The sequence below is a fragment of the Electrona antarctica genome (genome assembly GCF_951216825.1).
Source record: "Electrona antarctica genome assembly, chromosome: 24".
Classification (NCBI taxonomy): domain Eukaryota; kingdom Metazoa; phylum Chordata; class Actinopteri; order Myctophiformes; family Myctophidae; genus Electrona; species Electrona antarctica.
Window position 1 is genome coordinate 23,613,879 of NC_136803.1, and position 21,570 is coordinate 23,635,448.

The 21,570-nt window shown below is 43.0% G+C and overlaps 2 protein-coding genes across 2 annotated transcripts; one reads left to right on the forward strand and one right to left on the reverse strand.

Annotated features, from left to right (window-relative positions):
- Window positions 1-437: 437 nt before the first annotated feature.
- LOC306917316 (MOB-like protein phocein) lies at window positions 438-11,202 on the reverse strand. The gene is made up of 8 exons (XM_079495485.1): window positions 11,071-11,202; window positions 10,448-10,510; window positions 10,108-10,208; window positions 8,105-8,147; window positions 7,687-7,773; window positions 5,414-5,493; window positions 4,362-4,473; window positions 438-3,111 (listed from the first exon to the last, which is right to left on the reverse strand). The coding sequence occupies exons 1-8, from the start codon at window positions 11,128-11,130 to the stop codon at window positions 2,971-2,973; spliced, it is 687 nt and encodes a 228-aa protein (XP_079351611.1). The 5' UTR covers window positions 11,131-11,202; the 3' UTR covers window positions 438-2,970.
- Window positions 11,203-13,822: 2,620 nt separating this feature from the next.
- Window positions 13,823-20,598, forward strand: LOC306917580 (gamma-crystallin M2-like; the record flags this gene model as incomplete). Its single annotated transcript, XM_079495876.1, has 5 exons — window positions 13,823-13,831; window positions 14,389-14,631; window positions 15,231-15,503; window positions 18,048-18,290; window positions 20,326-20,598. 5 exons carry the CDS (start codon window positions 13,823-13,825, stop codon window positions 20,596-20,598), a joined length of 1,041 nt encoding a protein of 346 aa, XP_079352002.1.
- Between the last annotated feature and the right edge of the window lie 972 nt (window positions 20,599-21,570).

Genomic DNA, 21,570 nt, shown 5'->3' on the forward strand with positions numbered 1-21,570 from the left:
CAATGTTTTTAAGCTCATAACTTGTATGAATTTATAACCATGTATTAAGTGTTATCATACATTATACAGCATTGTAAGCCTGTAGATAGATTTGGCATTTTATCATGAATAAAATGGTGCATTTATATAGCACCGTTATCCAAGGCGCTTTACATAGATTGTGCATTATATTCACACACACTCATACACCGATGGCGGCGGAAACCATGCAAGGCACCAACCAGCACATCAGGAGCAATTAGGGGTTCCGCGTCTTGCTCAACACTAACTCTGGGGGAGCCCGGGTTCAAGCTGGCAACCTTGCGGTTACCACCCAGCCACTCAACCACTGAGCCACCGCCGCTCCCCCTCATGCAAGTACCCTAGTGCTCCACATAAGTACCCTAGTGCTCCACATATAAGTACCCTAGTGCTCCACATATGACGCAGGCCAGAGATGTAAATAAACAGTATCTGGGTTTTAATTAGAAAACATGAATGCGTGTCCACCAGGGACCAAAAAAAAAAGAAAACATTTACATTGGTTTGATGTATGAGTAAAGAATTAATTATCAAATATGAATATAGAATAAAATGACACTCCAAAAGCACGAGTCAGTGGTTCTCAAACCTCTTAATTTCAAAGGACCCCATAACTGAGTTTACAAATGGACCCAATTTGAGAACCACTGCTCTAAAGGCAATTGTGATTGATTATTCACCTCAAGAAAATGTAGAATAAATAAATAAACCCTCATCATGTACAGTAACAGTATGCTGTCTGGAGGAGGGAGTCTGGGTTGAGTTTTCGGTCACAAACATCCCTCTCACGTCCTGGATAACTGCAGTGTTAAGCCTGATTTATACATAGTTGTGCATGGTCTCGTACGGATCTACAAGCTCACAACGCATTTGTGGTCAATATTGACATTACTAACAGTGAAAGACAGTCCCTAGACGGGGTGCATACTTAGTTTAGACTAGTCATTGGTTAGACATGGGTTAAGGTTAGGTTTAGGTGTGCTGCCCCGTGGGAGGTTAGGTTTAGGGTGAGGGTTTGAGATAGGTTGTAGTTGTAGGACTAATGACTGGTCTAACCAATGACTAGTCTAAACCAAAAACTGTCTAAACTAAGTAGCGCCTCAGCTGAACACATGAAAACACAAGCTGATGTAGAAGACTGTGGGAAAAGAAATCACAAACAACTAATGATGACCAGCGCCCTGAACATGTGGAAGGACAAAGATTGTCTTTGAGCAACAAGATGTACCTGGAATCATGAAAACAAACCCACACCATGAGGTCACAGTGAAGTAACATTTTTAGTTGTGAGCTTATATTTTCCAGTGTTTCAGCACAAGTACAGTATAAATCAGACTTTACTGTAGGTTTCACCAGTCAGTGTAACCGTTGTATGTCTGCTGTCAATGAAACAAATATAGTACATTTCATCATGAGACACTATTAAGTTTTGATTAAAAACTAAAAAAAACAATGCCATCAAATTCCTTCCCGATTTCCGTCAGATAAATGTTATCTTGCTGTGAAACCAGTGACCCGGTTAAGAAGCCACCTGAGATTTAGTGAAGTAAGAACATTGATGAAAAACCTAGCCACGTCTGTGTATAACAATATAAAAATAAGATTTACTTTCTCCAGCCAGGTTAGATTGGATTTTAAAAGCAAATGAGCATATACACATGAGTTCCCCCACACCAATCTGATACTTAATAAACTACGGTAAAATGGGAGCATGAGAATATTTCAAGAGCAGGGCCACACGCTTTGGAAGAACATGCCATGAGCTGGCATCGTTTTGAGGTAATTGGAAAGCCACAAGAAAATGTGCATACCAATGCACAATTCTCACCTCAAACCTTGGCATGAATGTTTATCCAAAACGGCACATGAATGTACTATGCATTTAAGTGGTTTAGCTGTGCTATACCCATAGAGCTATAAGAGTCAATGGCCACCTATGGGTTGTGGCTTTCCAGATGTAAACCCCCCAAAACAAATACTGAGCCAAGTAACCAAATCACTTTTCAATAATGTGCCACCGTGTGTACATTTCTGAATCCCTCCACAGCATTGGAAAAATAGGTTTGTCATGAGCATCGTATCTATAATAGCACTATAAAACATAATCGCTAGTGCATTCTAATGAGCTACATGTCTTAGATCTCTAACACTATATATATATATATATATATACGTAAAATTACAATATTTTTTGGCTTGTTCATTTTGGCATAATATTGTGTGTCCATCAAATGTGGGCAAACAGTATTTGCAAAGTAACTTCTGGGTATTTGTTTTGACCTACAGTAGGCACGGATGTGGATTGGAACAGATTGGAATTCAGATACATTGTTAGCCACAGGAAGGTACACTAAACTGGTTTTAAATACTTGCCTGTAATAGGCTGAACCTTACCATTAGAAACAAACTCAACAGAGAGACCATCAAAAGATTTGAGGAGAAAGCCTGGGAGAAGAGAGAAGAGATACTCAACACAGCCAAAGGGTGAAGAATGACCGACCACCCTTCAAACCATTGGATTTTCTAATTTTAGCAAAGCCCACCACTCACTGGCACCTAGGTCTAAAACAAAAAGCCAGCCAAAAATATTTTGCAAACAGCCTTCGTCCCCCACCCCATCTACGGTACTTATTTGTGTGTGTGTGGGGCTGGGTGATATTGACAAATTCAAATACCTCAATCTCTCCATTCTGACAACATTGTATTGCAAAAATAGCAGACCGGCTACAAGTCACGATCACAATGAGTTGTTGGGCTTGTAGATTGGATATTTTCACTGACGAGTATAAAACAATGTTTAAGTGATTAAAACCAGGAAAAGATAACGCACATCAAGCCATATCACACGATATTTTTAGTCTCATTTGACAATATCGCCCAGCCCTGTGTGTGTGTGTGCATGTGTGTGTGCGTGTGTGTGTGAGAGAGAGATGTGGCCCAGATGAGTCGTCAGTCTTCACTCTCTGCTTCTTCTTCTTCTGCGTCATTCTGAGTCTCGTCCTCCATGATGGGCACTATGAGGTTGTCCTTGGACATCAGGTTGTATTTCATGACGAAGCGCGTGAACCGATGACATAGGAACGTCTCGTTCTAGAATGCAATCAGATGATGTACCATTAGAATCTAGTCTGCAGTATGTACGCAGCGCACTCGTGAAGTGTTCAAAGAAAAGCAAGAATATATACACAATATATACAGAAATACATGAATATATACACTTTTAACCACTTAAATACTAATCCTATATACTTCATAAACAGACCAGGGACCCAAGGGCTCTATATTTCACCTTCCTTTTTACTCTACACCAGTGGTTTTCAACCAGTGGTCCGGGGACCACCAGTGGTCCTTGAGGAGGTTCCAGGTGGTCCCCAGCTAACCACCCGTACAGGTCCATTTGGTTTCATTTTACGCTCTCAAGAGTTACATTATTGTTAGACATCTGCATTACTTCATCTACACAATTAGAGAATGTAGAATAATTGTTATTTTGATAAACGTTTGTCAAAAGCATGGAATTGTAGACAAAATCTTATCCAACGACAACAAAATATTTAGTTTTGGGTCTGAGAGGCTAAATTTCATCAAATGGTGGTCCGTGGCTCAAAAGACGAGTAAATAATGGGCCTTGAAATGAAACGGGTTGAAAACCACTGCTCTACACCAAATCTCTTTGCTGAAAATAACCGATCTACAAGCTGACAACGTGTCACATTGCAGCGCTTTGGGAGCTGGTAGACCTATTCGCCTATTTTTGCTGAATGCCTATTTAGAAGAGTCCAGCATAGGGACGCTAGGGTTCATGTTGTTAACCCATTTTGGGCGGGAACCCCTTTTGGTGTTTTAAAGCATTAGGTTATGCTTTAGCTATTGAAAAATAGCAGATCTACAAGCTTGTAGGTCTGCTATTTTTGAAACATGGCGAAAATGTGGCGCAAATCTTTGAATATATTCTTTCAGAGCGAACGTTTTTAACTCAAATCTTTGCTTCTGGGAGGTCCCTGGAACAACATATTTTCAGATGGGGGCCAATTATCATTTTTGGGGTCCTTGACATGAAATATGGAGAAACATGAGGTATTTCAGAAAACTGTCAGAATTTAGAAGACTTTTTTTTAATTTCGACGTCAGGCCTAAATGGGTTAAAGACAGTCTTTGTTATCCCCCAATATAACGTATATCAAACTGTACATATGCCATGCTGTACTGCCAAACTGTACATATGCCATGCTGTGCTCAAGTCTTGTGATGTTTGACTGCATAGTGCATCTTAAATGTTTCAATTGTCTAAATTCACTCAGCCTCTAACAAATGCAGAACACAGAACATGTTTTTTCTACCTCATATTTGTCGAAGATCTGACGATGGTGAAAGTATGCGTGGGAGAAGATCCTGTAGATCCTCCGACACACTGAACCCAGCTTCGCTACCGACGATTCTTTGATGCTCACCCTGTAGAGACACCACGGTATCTTCACAAAGTGTACGTACGTTCATTACACTACTAAGGATTCTTTATACTCTACCGCAGAGATGCACGACTGCTTACTTCATTACAAAGAAGAAATGAAGTGGTACACCAACCAGAGAGACTGAAAACATTTTTATATTTTCCTGTTGATCTGATCATCAAAAATGTTAAACCACCCCTCCTCCGCAGTCTCTTCCAATAGAGCCCCGAAGTCTGACGTCGATATCGGTAGAGGGCGCATATCCACAGGTTTGTGTACTTTTTATTTGCGTTGTAATCCCCATAGGGGGATTTTAGATCGCCTCATATATAAGGACTGTGTTTGAAAAATAAACAAATCATCCAGGCCGCTTCACTCATATGGATATGAAGAATCAACGGACTGCGAGAAAACTATTGTTACTGCTAACGAATTAGTTACATTTTCGCTAGAAACAGACTTATCATATATGAGTGACTGACTGTTGCAAACGATACAGACACCTCCCCGACAATAACGCTGAGACAGCTTGTTTATTTTTGGACCACAACGCTTATATGAAACGATTTTAAGATGAGCCCATGTTATTCTCCATAGAGAAATGACTTCCGTGAACCAAGGGGAATCGAGGGGACGAGCGAGTGACGTCAGGACTTCGGCGCTGTATTGAGGCGTTTACAAGGGGTATATTTATTCTGATCATTCTATGATCATTCAGTTGATTAGTGGTCCATGAACCCAAATTTGGACCACATTCATTTCAGTATAATTTGCAATAACTTGAATGGCCTAATACTGTACATGTATCATGTTGGGTGAAAAAGTTTGAGCACCACTGATATTGCAACACATGCTTTTCAGAAAGCGTTTTGGATTTAGAAGACATTTTGTAGAATCGGCTTCGGGTCTTAATGGGTAATGCTGTTGGTCAATGCTTTTACCTGCTGGGAAAGTACTTGTTACTGTTGAGGAGGCAAGCAGCTCCGTCTAGTGTGTGTCGGGTGTAGTCAATGGCTGGGCACTGCAAAAAGAAAACAAATTAGAGCCATGAACCTGTCGTGATTTATAATAATCCATAATCAACTTTCCATGGGAGGTTTTCCACAGTCTTGTCATCATTTCCAATTGAACATTTCCAAGTCAAATAGAACAAAAGGAAAATAAATATCACAGGAACTGTGATTGAACAGTGACTTATTTTGACATTCAGAACTGGATTTGAGTTCCAGGTAGGGCTATCACCATCTTTCTTTTTTTTTAAATTATTTTCTAACAAGAGATGTAAATCACCAATGCACATAGGTGGTCTTACACAGGGACAGCTAATACAATGAAACAAAGACAATAAAAAGGGGGGGGGGGGGGGGGGGGGATGGAGAAAAAAGAACCGTTACAGACAAAAACAAAATCGATATTCATATATAAATATACTGTAACTTGAAAAATATAACAGGATTTATTTTTTATTTTATTTTTTAAGAAAAAAAAAGGGAAAACAGAAAAACAATATAACAAATACAAAACATACAGACACTACAGACCAGTACAAGACAAACACAAACAAACACAGACAAGGAGACAAGACAAATAAGACATGTACAGTACAAGGGCTACAGATACAGACAGGGGAGCCAAAAGCAAACCGTTGGTCACGTCATATCAATTAAATAATGAATTGAACTGCGTCAAGAGCTTTGGACCAGTTGTTGTCCAGTGTCCGCTCTGGCGCCATTCATCTTGGCAGTAGAACGCTCCAGTAAACAAATATCAGAAAAGCAATTAAGCCAATTTCTCTTCAAGTTAACAGTCGGTTCAAACCCGTTTTTGATAATTGTTTTCTTAGCAGCAGTTGAGGCAGCTAATAATATGCGTTTGTCCTGAAAGGTTAATGCGATGTTTGGGTTATAACCAATAAGAAAGAGGGCTGGGCAGCTGGGAAGAGCTTTACCAACAATGGTTGCTACAATCTCCTTAATCCAATTCCAAAAACTTTTGATAGAGGGGCAATGCCAAAACATACAGTATGCAAGAACAGATGGTACATAAGTCTGAATAAGTCTGAATAAGTCTGAATTGACTAATTTACATCATTTAAATCTATGTAAAATGTATGTATAAACTTATAATGAATAATCTGGTGAGCTGTATTTTTAGATGAGGAGAAAATAATATTCCAAACAGAAGGCCAATCCCAAACAAAATGCAATGCCTGGAAAATCCTTTCCCAACTGTTTGTGACTAAAAGTGGTTTGGTTACAGAAATAAGTTAATCATATATTGAGGCTACTAATTTGCTTTTGGTTGTGACTAATTGTACCAAAGGGTGTTGGGGTAAAGCTGCAACCCAGGGTACACCATATGTTCTCAATGCTGTGCGGAGCTTGAGATAGAAAAACGATGAGGAGCCTGGAAGAGAATAATCATCTTTCAGGACCAGAGACATTGATTGTTAAAGATATCGCCTAGAACATGTCACCATCTTGACATTATACTTGATGATTAACTTCACCCCTCCGTGGACTCGTCTATAGCTGGAAGCCTGGACGAGAGGGGCAGTGATTTGGACAATCACTGCTCGACCCACCAACTGGAGAGTGTAGTTGTAGTTGTAGACCCTCTAGTGAGTCTTCCAGGGCAAGGCTTCATCCATTAGAAATGGATTATAATCGCATCTTTGATGTATTTACAAACTGCGATTTCACCCTTTGTCAGACTTCTGATTGGTCCCTGACTGACTAACCAGCAGGCTCTTTCTGCCTTGTTCCGCCTTGTTTATGTTAAATTTGCCAAAACATCATTTTTGGAAAAAACTAAAAACAAACATGATATGCCCAGTCACCATGCTGCACCTGTGAGGTTCCTTTTTACTGACACCAAGTTCAAAATAAGAATTGAATGCACAGAATATCAATGCGAAGCAACCATAGACTGTAGGAAGCAACTGAAAAACACGTTATTTCAATGGTAGTGGATGGAGAGAGAGGATTTGTCCAACCACGAAAGGGCAACCAATGGGTGCGAAGAGGGGCACAACCACGGGCTGGACTTGACAAAGGGTGAACATTGACTATTGGAACAAAAGAAAATTTGGCTTTTGGGCTTTGTAAACAAAATTTGCACAGTGCAGATATGACAAATAACTTAAATATAAAAATAAACTTAAATATAAAAAGATTACAGTCCAAATATCAGAGGATGGTAGTGGTGGTTGTACCTCTTTGGGAGTCTTGTGGGCTGCACAGAGGAATATCCACTGCTCTGTCGCTGTCATCTGTGTGCATGTGTCTGGGTGGCACTCTCCCTGTTCCAGTAAAGAGCACAAGTTCTCATTTTTTTCATAATTAATTGGCATTGTATAAATTACCAAAGCACCTGACCACTTAATCCACTAGACTAAGTTGTAACTGTACTTGGACCACTCTTTTCCGTCACAAATCTGTACAAGCTCACAATGCTTGTAGATCTGCCATTTTGGGGCGACTGTTCACCCGAGAATAGGGATGCTGGGGTTCAAGAGGTTAAAAAGAATGTACTAAGAAACCTTTTAGCACCCAATTTCTCCTCTGGGTTAAGCAATGCATTCTTTTTCATTTGGTATAATGTCTGTGGTAGAATATGATGAGGAAACGTACCTGCAATTTGACTGCGAGGCCATTCAGCTCTAAACAAAACTGCCTGAAACAAGAGAACAAGAAAACAACAAAACAAATGTATCTGTATTTAGCAAACTGGCAAGCTGGTGTTTCCATTGAATGACCACACATTCATTCAGATTTCAGAGTGATCAAATAACACCCTTAAGCCAGCGCTGGCTCTTTTCTATGTTGATGAATAGATAACCAATCCACAAGCTCACAGTGCATTGCAAAAAACACATTGCGAGCTGGTCAGGCTACTACTTGGCCTCACTCCCCGAACCCACCTCACCGCTGCCCACGTTGACAGGCTGAATGGCTTGGGGTTGACGACAGAGTACAGCCATCTTGCAATGGGTCTGGTCCACAAGATTTGATACACCACCAAGATACCCATGTACCTGTCTAAATACTTCCTTAATGTCAACGAAGTCCACACCCACAACACCAGAGGGAGCTCAACAAACCATGTGACACCAGATTTGGCACAAACAAGGGACTAAATTAATTTCACTCCTATGCCACCAAAATGTGGAACACTCTACCAATGGTCATTAAGACATGCAAATCCCTTGACTCCCTCTCAAAGGGCACCTACGGATGTCTGCAATTCGAAACTGGCCCCCGTAAAATCTGAATCCCCCACCCACCCCTTTTTCCCCTCACTGTATGTTTTCTTTTCCCTTTTTACCTCCTTTATGATGATGATTTCCTGTTTTTTGGCTATATAGAAGTGTATATTTGTATGTCTCTAAATGTTATGATGAACTGAACAAGGTGGCCCCTCTTGTAAACAAGTGTAGTGCTTTATTGGGTCGTCCACTCACAGTTAACAGTTTTTTGTATCGAGTTGTGCTTGAAATGTACTGTAATTCTGCAAACTGTTAATACACACTTCAATCAATTATCAATCAAAGATCTGGTATTTTTGCCATTTTGGAAAATGTTAAAAAAATATATATATATTCACTTTATACAGCATGACATGCCAAAAATAGTGATGCCAGGATATACCGTATAAATGGCATCCTGTCTCTAAGACCTCTAAGACCTGTGGAAATGCTAACATTATTATCAGTTGCAGGACACACTTGTCAACCATCTACCAGTAAGACGCCTGAGGGCGAGGTCGCTTCTCGTGCATGCATCCGCCTGGGTGACAGCAGACTATGGGCGAGCGCTGGCGCTTTGGAATGGGGGGTCAGATCAACATATCCGCCTGGGTGACAGCAGACTGCTGGGCGAGTGCTGGCGCTTTGGAATGGGAGGGTCAGATCAACATATCCGCCTGGGTGACAGCAGACTGCTGGGCGAGCGCTGGCGCTTTTGCATGGGGGGGGGTCAGATAAACATATGGAATTAATTCTCTACTGGCCACGTGTTTTGAGTGTACAGGGTTTGATGAGGTCAGATCAACATATGGAATGTCAGAACAGGTCAGCTCCATATCTGGAGATCTAAGGGTGGCAGCAGGGTCAGTATCTTTAGTGTACAGGGTTTGATGAGGGCCCAGGTAGGGCCGGGCCTTAATTTTCGGGCCTGTTGAGAACTCTAGTCTTCACCGGCTGCACTAATAACTTTGGGGCAGGCCCGTCTCTACAGTATGAATGGACAGGTATCAGTCAAAAGGGAGGCATCGAAGAGGAAGGATGGATGGGGAAGGATCAACATATGGAATGTCAGAACAGGTTCTGACATAATATCCATATATGGAGATCTAAGGGTTTGAGGTCAGATGTAGAGTTGCTGGCCAATATTGATGACATCAGGGATCTCCATATATGGGCTTAATGGAAACAGCAGGTCACAATTTCTATGACATCAGGGATCTACATCACTGATGATGTCACGAGACCTGGGCACCATATATGGGGGCTTTCCCATGGTATGGGGATTTTGAGTGATACACTGACTGAAGGACGGACAAAAAATGTATGATTTCATAGAAAATGCGTCCTGCGGTCCAAATGACATGCTGGGTTTGGATCTTTTTTAATTACCTGAGATGTTCATACTTCCAGACTCCTTCATCTTGACCTTCAGGTGGCTCTAAAATCTTGTCAATGTTGGCGCAGTCCACTCTAATGTTCTGCTGGATATACTAGAAAGAGACGACGTAAATAGTGTCAGTTTAATTTGTACAGCACATTACATACACAAAGGCAAGTCAGACTTGGGGTGCTTTACATGCATTTGGGGGGGAAACTGCTAGGTGGAATTGGTCTCAAGTCTTAATGGGTTAGTCTTGAAAATCTGTTACACCATCATCCTCTCCACTTGTCTGATGAGTGGTAATGACAGTTGTACACACACACACGTCATTTATATGATCTCTCTCACCTGCTGCACAGCCAGTGTGCTGTCCATGTCCTCGAATGACTCATCAGGCCAGTTGTAGAAGTCCTACAACAACAAAACAATGGCGCGCGCGCGCACACACACACACACACACACGCACACACAGATCAGATGACACCCACCACGGATCCATTGATATCCTACCTGGATCAATGGGGCGATACGAATCCTGTTATAAGATTATTGTGACTGACTGACTGACTGTCAGTGGATCAGCTGTCACAGTGATGACAGCTGCGCCGTTAGCCTGCGTGCTAACGTTAGCCGTGGATGGCGTCTGTCTGCTCTGGTATTAAAAGTCAGTCGTCTCATTTTACTCCAGATGAACCGCGTCTTCAACAAGCCATTCGGATAAACTAAACTACGCGAATAGTACTGGTCGTTCTTGTTTTCTTTCTTTCTATTAGAAGAACGGCGTACTCTTTAAGTCCCAGCGCTGCTAACGATTAGCTAGTTACTACTAGTCGGACTTGGTTGTGAACCAGCTGTGAATGCGATCTAGACTAACTTAAAACACCCGAATCGAAAGAAAGTGGACGTGCACGGCGCACCCGTGGCTAAGTATTGAATGTACCCATTGAGAGAAGCCCCCCCGGGCCGGTTACCTTGGCTTTCGTCCCCGGTCGATTCCTCCTCAAGACGGCTGTGCCCTCCGCCATGACCATTGCGCCTGGAACCCGGACGCTGGCTTTGCCACCGTCGGGCTCCCAGGCGCCTCCAGTGGGCAATGTGTGTATTTGTGCAACCACAGCCATATGAGCAGTGATTCTCTAGTCCAGTGGACCAGTGGTCAACCTTTTTCATGTCAAGGACCGCCAAATTGACACTTATTAGCCCGCGGACCCCCATATGGAAAGATATGCCAGGCAGGGACCCCCATAAGAGAAGATGTTTACGGCTTTAGCAGCAATTCTTGACCTGTTTAATTTCAAGGACCCGCAGTTTGACATGCACGGACCCCCCATTTAATGCCATTTCTATATCTGGGACCCCCAATTTATATTGTAAAATCAATGTTAATTTAACTCTGAGAGTTCCACCCAAATAGACCCATAAGGGTCCATTTGGTTACAAACTATCATTTAGCTGGGGAGTGGGGACCCCTTGGAACTCCCTCAAGGACCCCTGGGTGGGGCTAACGCTCCGATGTGGTCTCTATCCTTTATAGCTATTGGTGGGTACCCACTACCAGTCTTTGGGAAACAATGCTATAGTATACCACCAAGATGGCCACCAGGGGAAATTACAGGGGGCGCTCTTAGGTCACCCAAAGGGCAAGTTTCTGATAGTAATTTCTCCCCATTATGTTCCGTTATGTGTGCTTAGAGATGTTATTCATAATTTAAATTATGAATTATAATATTTCTTGCATTTTTTGGTGAGCAGGGAACATAGAACCTTTTTTTAGAGCTAAATGGGGAACATAACCTTTTTTAGTTGAGTAGGGAAACATAGAACCCTGGGAAAAAAAATTGGGTAAGTGGGGAACATAGAACCTTTTTTGCGGGGGTAAGTAGGGACCATAGAACCTGGGGAACATAGGTACGCTCCCCGGAATGTGATGATGTATGACGATAAGAGCGCCCCTCACTTCACACGAGTGTGACTTTTTGTTTATGTATGTCTGTCCGTCTCCATGGGCACAAACACCTTCAGTTGATTGCACCACAAACCTGCAACAAATTAAAACACAAACGGGGGTCAGAGCACAGCACTTTAAAAGACACCGCACAAATGCGCGAGAACACGTGTTCCACTTATAAAGACACATGGGAACACAGGTGGCACACACACACACACACACACAGGGCCGGTCCTGAGCAATCTGGCGCCCCAAGCAGGATTTTACTCTGTCCCAAAAATTGAGGAGACACTGTGGAGGCACTGGGGGGACAGTGGGGACACTGTGGAGGCACTGAGGGTCCATTGGGGAGGCACTGTGGGGACACTGGGGAGGCTCTGTGGAGGCACTGGCGGGACACTGGCACTGGGGAGACACTGGGGAGGCACTGGGGAGGCACTGGGGGGGCACTGGGGAGGCGCCCCTCCCCCATGGCGCTCGAAGCCGTTGCTTCGTCGGCCTGTAGGAAGAACCGGGCCTGCACACACACACACACACACAGATGGGGTGGCAGTGGCTCTGGGGTAGAGTGGCCGGTAGAATGGCCGGATGGGAAAACTGTGAGGTTCCCAGTCAGGTCCTAGGGCTGCACGACAGGCATTAGTCCAAACCCTTAACCTAACACGAAGCCACGGGTTAGTTTTAACCTGTCACGGGTTAGTTTTAACCTGTCACGCATGTCGGGAGCCATGGGTTAGTTTTAACCTACCACACAATGGCACGCGTACGTGTCAGGAGCGACAGTGTTGTCGGACTAATGCCTGTCGGACTGTTAGGATGTCTAACCAACGTATGCAACCCCCATCCTGGGCTCTCCCAGAGTTAGTGTAGAAGTGTCCTTGAGCAAGATGCTGAACCCCTAATTGTTGATGTGCAGGTTTGCATGGTTTCGTCCGCCATCGGTGTGTGAATGTGTGTATGAATGGGTGAATGTAATGCACAATCTATGTGAAGCCAAAGCGCTACGTAAATGCACCATTTACCACACACACAAAGTTGTACTGCTGGACATATGCATGCACATTGCACATGCACGCTGCAGCACGCACGTATAATGACACCATACAGCAACCTATTTGCCAATCTGGGAACCCATGCTGCAATTTTTGCAAAACCTGTGTGTGATTTTCTTCAAGTGGCCTTGGTGAGAACGAAGCCTGCTTTACATTGAAATTGCATTCCAAAACAACATGCTTTATTCGTGTTCTTTAGTCTTCCCCAGTTTCCACACCCACCATTCTGTCATATTTTGCCCTGTTTAAATGTTAACATTTTTACTTGTTTGAACATGATGGAACTCTGCATAGGTAGACATACAGCTCTACATTCCAGTTTACATCTTTATTTTACCTCTTAGTCTACACTCTACAGTCAAACTCTCATTTCAAGGGACTACAAAGTGTGTAAGTTGTGATGACCTGTGAAACATTCCACTCCCTAAACATGTACAGTATCCCTTACATTGTGGATTAGTGAATAAAATGTCTCCTGGTGGCCGACATACAGTATCAAAAGACGGGGGGGGGACAGTAATGTGCCAGGCTAGGCCATTTGCATTGATGAATCAGGGTTTTTATCTGTATGGACAGGATCAAGTCCTTGGCAGGGTGTCCAAAGCCTCAAATCCCTGCTCATTACAATAACAAAACATCTAATCCAACAACCTTTGATTTGGAGGTTTATAAAAGAGGCTGCCATCGCTCTGTTGCAGATACCGCTTCAGTTATCTGTTCAGGATGAGTAAGGTAAGAAGGGAAATAACTTGTTTTGGAACTGTTTACATATAATTTAGTTTTGGGGGGGCAGGTATTTTGTCACTCTTTGCAGTGACTATTGAAGGTCATTGCATAGGGTTGGAGAGTAAAATATTTATTATATAAAGCATACTTAACTTCAAAGTTACCTTCATATCATGACATTAAAATGTCATTGTGGAAATCAGCTAGACTAGAGTCAAGTTGATTGCACTATATGCACCCTGTATTCATCTTGTATAACTAAATCAATGTTCCATTGCTAAACCTTTTCCCACTATGGCGCTTTAGATAGTATCTAAAAAGAGTCTAAACGAGAATGCACTCAATCAAAGGATGTATTTTTTGTTTGTTTACAATTTCCTAACGCCAGTTTGGAAATTGCATTCAGGACGGCTCAAGTCACACACAACACAATTAAAGTGTTCATTTATCCATTTGTAACTCGTTTTGGTTATACACTTGTACTGTTGTACAACTCTCTCGAGTTCAGGAGGATCTTTACAGCGACAGGCATTTGATCTCCTTAAATCTGTTCCCACATTCAGATCACTTTCTACGAGGAGAAGAACTTCCAGGGCCGCTCCTATGAGTGTGACCAGGACTGCCCGGACATGCACCCCCATTTCAGCCGCTGCAACTCCGTCCGGGTGGAGAGTGGCTGCTGGGTGCTGTACGAGAGAACCAACTATGCCGGCTACCAGTACGTCCTGACCAGGGGAGAGTACCCCGAGTACCAGCGCTGGATGGGCTACAATGACACCGTCCGATCCTGCCGTACCTTCTCCTACGTGAGGAAATCCTTCAACACAAAGTGTCAAAACATCAGTATTCATTTAACCCATTTAGACCTGAGGCCGAAAAAAAGGGTTTTCTGAAAAACCAATGTTTCTATGTATTCATCACAGAGTGCATTTAGATAAAAAGGCATACATTTGCCATTTGGGATAATGGTTGCAAGTTGCAAGGAGTTGAGTCGCGAATCATAGGTGTGGACTGGTCTTTAAGCCTCCTGTGGTGTCTTATACCACTGGTTCTCAAAGTGGGGTCCGGGGACCCCTAGGGGTACTTGAGGGAGTTCCGGGGGGTCCCTACTAGCTAGATTAGAGATAGGAACCAAATGGACCCTCATGGGTCTGCAACTCAGAGATTAACAGTGATTCTACAATATAAATTGGGGTCCCAGAGATAGGAATGCCATTAAATGAGGGTCCGTAGCCTAATGCATGTCAAACACGTTTCAGAAGTCGTAGTCGTAGAAGTCGCTAGAGCCGTACAGATCTTCTCTTATGGGGGTCCTTGGGGCCTAAATGCGGCCTAAATTTGGGGGTCCTTGCCATGAAAGTCTGAGAACCACTATCTTATAATGTACACCTCTTGTCCAATGCAGACTAGCGGAGGGCCCTACCGCATGAGGATCTACGAGCGTGCCGACTTCCAGGGACAGATGATGGAGTTCGCCGACGACTGCGACTCCGTGCAGGAGCGCTTCCACAGCCGCGACATCTTCTCCTGCAACGTCATGGAGGGCTACTGGACCATGTACGAGCACCCCAACTACCGCGGACGCCAGTACTTCATGAGGCCCGGCGAGTACCGCAAGTTCAACGACTGGGGCGCCACCTGCGCCACCACCGGCTCCTTCCGCCGCATCACAGACTTTTAGAGAAACAACCGTTCAACCTCACAACTTAATAAAAACGACGACAACAAAAAAAGAACGATGCTCCCAAATGGTCCCTGTTTTCTGACTTTTATGTGTGTGTGTGTGTGTGTGTGTGTGTGTGTGTGTGTGTGTGTGTGTGTGTGTGTGTGTGTGTGTGTGTGTGTGTGTGTGTGTGCGCACGCGTGTTCGTGAGATCGAGATGTGTGGTTGAATGGCCTTAAAGGACCACTTCACCACTTTTCAACCTATCTTCATATAATTGGTCCTCACTAATGTTCATGATAAAATACGACAATTCTTTTCTACTCGGTCTGTGTCTCATAGGAGGGCTGTGGACAGTTCAGAATCCCGTCCACCAGTGACATCATCATTAGGCAGACTTTTATTATCGTGGGAACGATTGGCTTCCATTTTCGCATTGCAACTTTTCAGGAATAGAAAGCCTGCAGTTTCTATTAGCTTGGATTCCCATTCGATGATGTCACTGGTGGACGGGTTTCTGAACTGCCCACAGTCCTCCCATGAGACACAGACCGAGTAGAGAGAAATCGTGGTATTTTATCATGAACATTAGTGAGGACCAATTATATGAAGGTAGGTTGAAAAGTGGTGAAGTGGTAAGTATGCAGACAGTGATGCTCAGAGCAACTTCTTTGGCAGCTGTGAGGGGAAACTAGAATCTAGCCCCAATATGTTCCCTCAGTCCCTACGCTCATTCTGTAGCTCCGAGATGAGGTCACACCCACGGCAGATCCCAGAAACGGCGCATGTTTTCCACAAGGATCGCTTCTTACCCTTTTCTGCACAATGAATCCAAAAAGTGAAGGGCTACTAGCGTGATAAACTAATTTAAACTTAGGAATGGCCAAGAAAATCCAAGTTTAAACGGTTAAACGAGGTTGTTTAGCATGTTTTTCAAGGAAGTTGAAAAGCTTTAGCGTCTCCCCGGCGCCTCCTCTGGTCGAATATGTAATTACATTTTCCAACTGACTTCAGTTCACTCGACATGCACGCGCACGACTTCCTTGATAAACATGGAAGCGGCTGACTAAACAACCGATTTAAACACTCGTTTAACCGTTTAAACTTGGATTTTCTTGGCCGCTCCTAAGTTTGAATTAGTGTAAAACCTTCATGGCTCTTGACTTTTTGGATTCATTGTGCAGAAAAGGGTAAGAAGCGTTCCCTGTGGAAACATGTGCCGTTTCTGAACCGCAGTGGGAGGTGCCGTGGGTGTGACCTCCTCTCGGAGCTACAGAATGAGCGTAGTGCTGAGGGAACATACTGGGGCTAGCTAGAATCTATCTTATAGACATATCACTATGGTAGGCCTTATATGACAGTGGTTCACTTTCTTTTTCTTTTTTTTAAATAGATTTTATTCAAAGAGTATGACATCATATGCAAGTTTCACAGAAAGGAAATACAACTCTTTGTTTTTATATTTTCTCCCACAACTCCTTTCCCAATCCTCCCCACCCACCCACCCACCCACCCACCTGTGGTTCACTTTCAATAGTCAACAATCAACGTAGCCCAAAATTTGCACAGTGGGCAACCAGAAAGGTTCATAAACAAAGCTCTACTAGAAGGAGAGATTACCCCTTTGTCTGCACATATAGGAAAACCTCTGTTAGACTGATGACAATATTGATACTGGCAACATGTTAGGAGCTGTGAGTTGAGCAAATGAAACATTGTGTTCAATAAATATCGATTATGGCAGATTTGGATTTGGCAACCATTATTCACCAATGACACAATGAATATTAGTTACACAAGTTACGTTCTACCATCGATATTGCCTACTCTGACTGAGGTTTCATGACATTTGTGTGACAACTGTTGTCCAAAAGAGAAGATACCGGTGACCACTGTGCTGACTCACCTACCTGCTTATTTGAATGACAACAGCTGGCATCACACCTTTGCAAAGCTCTAACGTATATAAGTATCCTTCGTCCAGGCAGTGACACCAAGGAAAGAAGCTCGCAACAACAGCAACCATGGGCAAGGTACATGTTCACTTTGTACACTAACCGAGGGAAATGGTATATTTGCGAATACATTTCATGGCCCAGATGGATGTGTTTTCACCCATTTTGGGCAGGAACCCCTTTTGGTGTTAGCATTATGTTATGCTTTAGCTATTGAAAAATAGCAGATCTACAAGCTCATAGCGCGCCACCGAGTGGCGCGCTACGAGCTTGTAGGTCTGCTATTTTAGAAAAATCGAAGAACGACTGACACAGAAACATAGCTTTTTCAGAAAACTGTCAGGATGTAGAAAACATTTTTAGAATCTGATCTCGGGTCGAAATGGGTTAAAGCCAAAGTACAAAGTAAAAATGTAACTCACAGTTGACTAAACTTGTCTGACATCTGATGTATTCTGCAAAATACTGCTTCACCTGTATACTGTAGGCCCTATATTCCTCAATCCTCATACAGGCCTCTATGGGTGATGCTTAACCACTTCTTAAACCCTACTTTGCTGTATGTAAAATAACTGCTATTTTTGCCTTCTTCCTCTGTCCTTAGATCATCTTCTACGAGGACAAGAACTTCAGCGGCCGTCACCATGAGAGCATGAGTGACTGCTCCGACCTGCACTCCTACTTCAACCGCTGCCACTCCATCAGGGTTGAGAGCGGATGCTTCATGATCTACGACCGCGCCAACTACATGGGCCACCAGTACTTCATGAGGAGGGGCGAGTACCCCGACTATATGCGCATGATGGGCATGAACGAGTGCGCTAGGTCCTGCCGCATGATCCCCATGGTAAGGAGCGGTTGGGACCACACAGTGCCTCGATCCACACGAGCTTGGATTTTATGAATGTTTCGTAACTGAGCGAAGGAATTGACTTTGTGCGCGAAGTTCAAAAAGCTTTTTTACCTCAAGCCTGAAAGAAGTCTGATTTTTTCCTAAGCCAAGTGTGGATTCCCCTTTGGGTGTTTGTAGATGCTTGGTTTCCCTAATTTGAATCTGGGCAGTTACACATATCAACATTTGTGTTGAAAGACATGTGATGCAACTGGACGATACGTTGTTTTCGTTTGGGCTCTTGAGACATTGACTTTAGAGATGCAACGTTTTCATCTGACAACAGAATCAACAAGGAAATGCTGCACAGAAACGAGGCTCCACACAGCCCAGGGAGAACTAGAACAAAATGTGTATTGTATCCACAAAATACAATGACTAGTAATAGAGAACAATTGTCAGTTGTTGAATTGTAGGTTTCTAGAACAGTGGTTCACAAAACTGTGAAAAGTCCAGTGGTGCATTGGGATTTTGTGACAACCACACATTACTATTGCAATATATACAAAAAAGTTATAAATACCCTTTTTAAATGTACTATATCAGTCCCAATACAGGCAAATTCTGTATCCCCCAAATATCTGAACAGGAACCCCTTTTGGTGTACTTTAGCTATTGAAAAATCGTAGCGTGGCACTTGGTGCCACGCTACGAGCTTGTAGATCTTCTATTTTTGAAAAAATTTGTAAATGTGGCACAAATCTTTGAATTTATATTCTTTCAGAGCGTTTTTAACTCAAATCTTAGCTTCTGGGAGGTCCCTGGAACAACATATTTTCAGATGGGGGTCCGCGGCCAAATACAGATAATTCCGGGGGTCCTTGACATGGAAAGGTTGAGAACCACTGACATAGAAACATAGGATTTTCAGAAAACTGGTTTTTTTAGAAGCCTTTTTCTTTAATCGGCCTCAGGTCTAAATGGGTTAATTGCTTTCACCTGGTATCCCATGGTGTGCCAGGGGCATAACACATTTGAAAACCACTGTTTTCAAACCACACAGCAGAGAAACAGCAGCCACTGCATTTAATAGTACAAGCTCTAGTTCATGCCGGGGGCCACATATGGCCCCCACCTTCACTTAATGCGGCCCGGGGGCCACATACGGCCCCCACCTTCACTTAATGCGGCCCGGGGGCCACATACGGCCCCCACCTCCACTTAATGCGGCCCGGGGGCCACATACGGACCCCACCTTCACTTAATGCGGCCCGGGGGCCACATACGGCCCCCACCTTCACTTAATGCGGCCCGGGGGCCACATACGGCCCCCACCTCCACTTAATGCGGCCTGCAGGTATTGGAATACTGATTGATATATTATTGATTCACAAATCCTGTTACAATTCCAAACATGCAAACTAATTACTTCAGTCCATATTAGTAGCTTTTTTATGTCCAATGTATTTGTATTTAAGTTCATAAAGTTAACATAAGTAAACTAAATGCATTTGAAACAACGAAAAATTATTCAAGATTTTAATAAAAAACAATCACACCCGTGTGAAGTGAGGGGCGCTCTTATCATCGTACATCATTATGTAAACTCTCCATTCATTGTCAATGGGAATTTAATCTTTGTGTAGGACGAAAATAGCCGATTTGCTCGTCCACATATGACGTAAATTCTCCATTCATTGTCAATGGGAATTTAATGTTTGTATAAGTGTAAGACGAACATCTACACTAATATAAAGCAAAACTAAATATAGCAAAAAAAAGCTGATCTACAGTACAACTACAAGCTCAAAACGCGTTGCAATGTGACACGTTTTGAGCTTGTAGATCAGCTATTTTTGCTACTTTTGTGTCATAGAAAGAATGACAAAGTAGGGCATTAATTACGAGAAAGAAAAGGGATACAGTATGCAACGTGACCCTCTGGAGTGAGTGTGGTAATATATAGTGGCCCTCTGGATCACCAAAGTTGCTCCACTCTATGGTTTATAATAACCTGCACGCTTTTGTCTCGGCTTGCCTCCACATGCAGCACCGGGGCAACTTCAACATGAGACTGTACGGCAACAACGACATGAGCGGCCAGATGATGGAGCTGAACGACGACTGCCCCAACTGCATGGACAAGTTCCGCATGTCCGACTTCAACTCCTGCAACGTGATGGACGGCCACTGGATGATGTACGAGCAGCCCAACTACAAGGGCAGGAACTACTACATGAGGCCCGGCGAGTACCGCAGGTTCAGCGACTGGGGTAGCATGAGCCCCCGGGTCGGTTCCATCCGACGCATCATGGACCTTTGAAGGGGAGGAGATCCTCATCAAGTGTCTCCTGTATGCCTTGTTTCACACGTTGAATAAAATGGTATCAGCCCCTCGTATATGTCGTTGTGCATCTTGCTTATTTTGCAATTCATACATTGTCCACCCACACACACACACACACACACACACACACACACACACACACACACACACACACACACACACACACACACACACACACACACACACACACACACACACACAGCAGGGAGGGAATCAATGCCATGAAAATCCACATTTTAACAAAAGGTTAATTCGAACACACACAAGGCCACCTCTGCAGCATTATGATTGATTTGTATTGATTGTGTCACAAGGACCTTTATCCTCTTCATAATGTGGATTTCCGTCATCCTATAGTGGTTATGGTGGTCAGATGTTTGTTACAGATGTATATCTATGACATGATTTGATTTCCTGATCAATATAGACTATTATACGGTGGAAATTTAAAGTAGTAAGGGATAAAATACAGCTTTGTTACCTTAATCTTGTTTATAATGTGATATTCATATGTGTCTGTATTTCACTGTACCAAGGTCCAACAATCAGTGTTGTTTTGGCAGCAAATTTTGATTATTCATAGTCTTTTGAATAGTTTATTTAGTTTTAGTCAAATTTTAGTCACCTGGAATGTGTTAGTGTTAGTCTAGTTTAGTGACTAAATGTCATGAGATTTTAGTCGACTAAATCTACAGTTGATTTAGTTTATTAAAATGTATTTTGGCGGGACTTCGCAATGTCGCAATGACAGATTTTACAAAATGACAGATTTTACAAAATACACAGATTTTACAAAATAGCAGATCTACATGAGTGTATGACCTACATGAGTCATACAACTACCTAACCTAGGGCATAGATTTAATATCGCAGGGGAATGGAAAGAACAGGTTGAGTACATAACATCCGTATACAGCTATACAGCTAGGCTGAACCTGATTGATGCTT

Excerpts from the sequence above, each read along its gene's own strand:
- LOC306917316 (XM_079495485.1), bottom strand. The coding sequence starts at position 11,130 with ATGGTCATGGCGGAGGGCACAGCCGTCTTGAGGAGGAATCGACCGGGG. Across the intron at positions 10,209-10,447 it reads GCACACTGGCTGTGCAGCAG|TATATCCAGCAGAACATTAG; the intron begins GTGAGAGAGATC and ends GTCTCTTTCTAG. Across the intron at positions 5,494-7,686 it reads CCCACAAGACTCCCAAAGAG|TGCCCAGCCATTGACTACAC; the intron begins GTACAACCACCA and ends TTCTTTTTGCAG.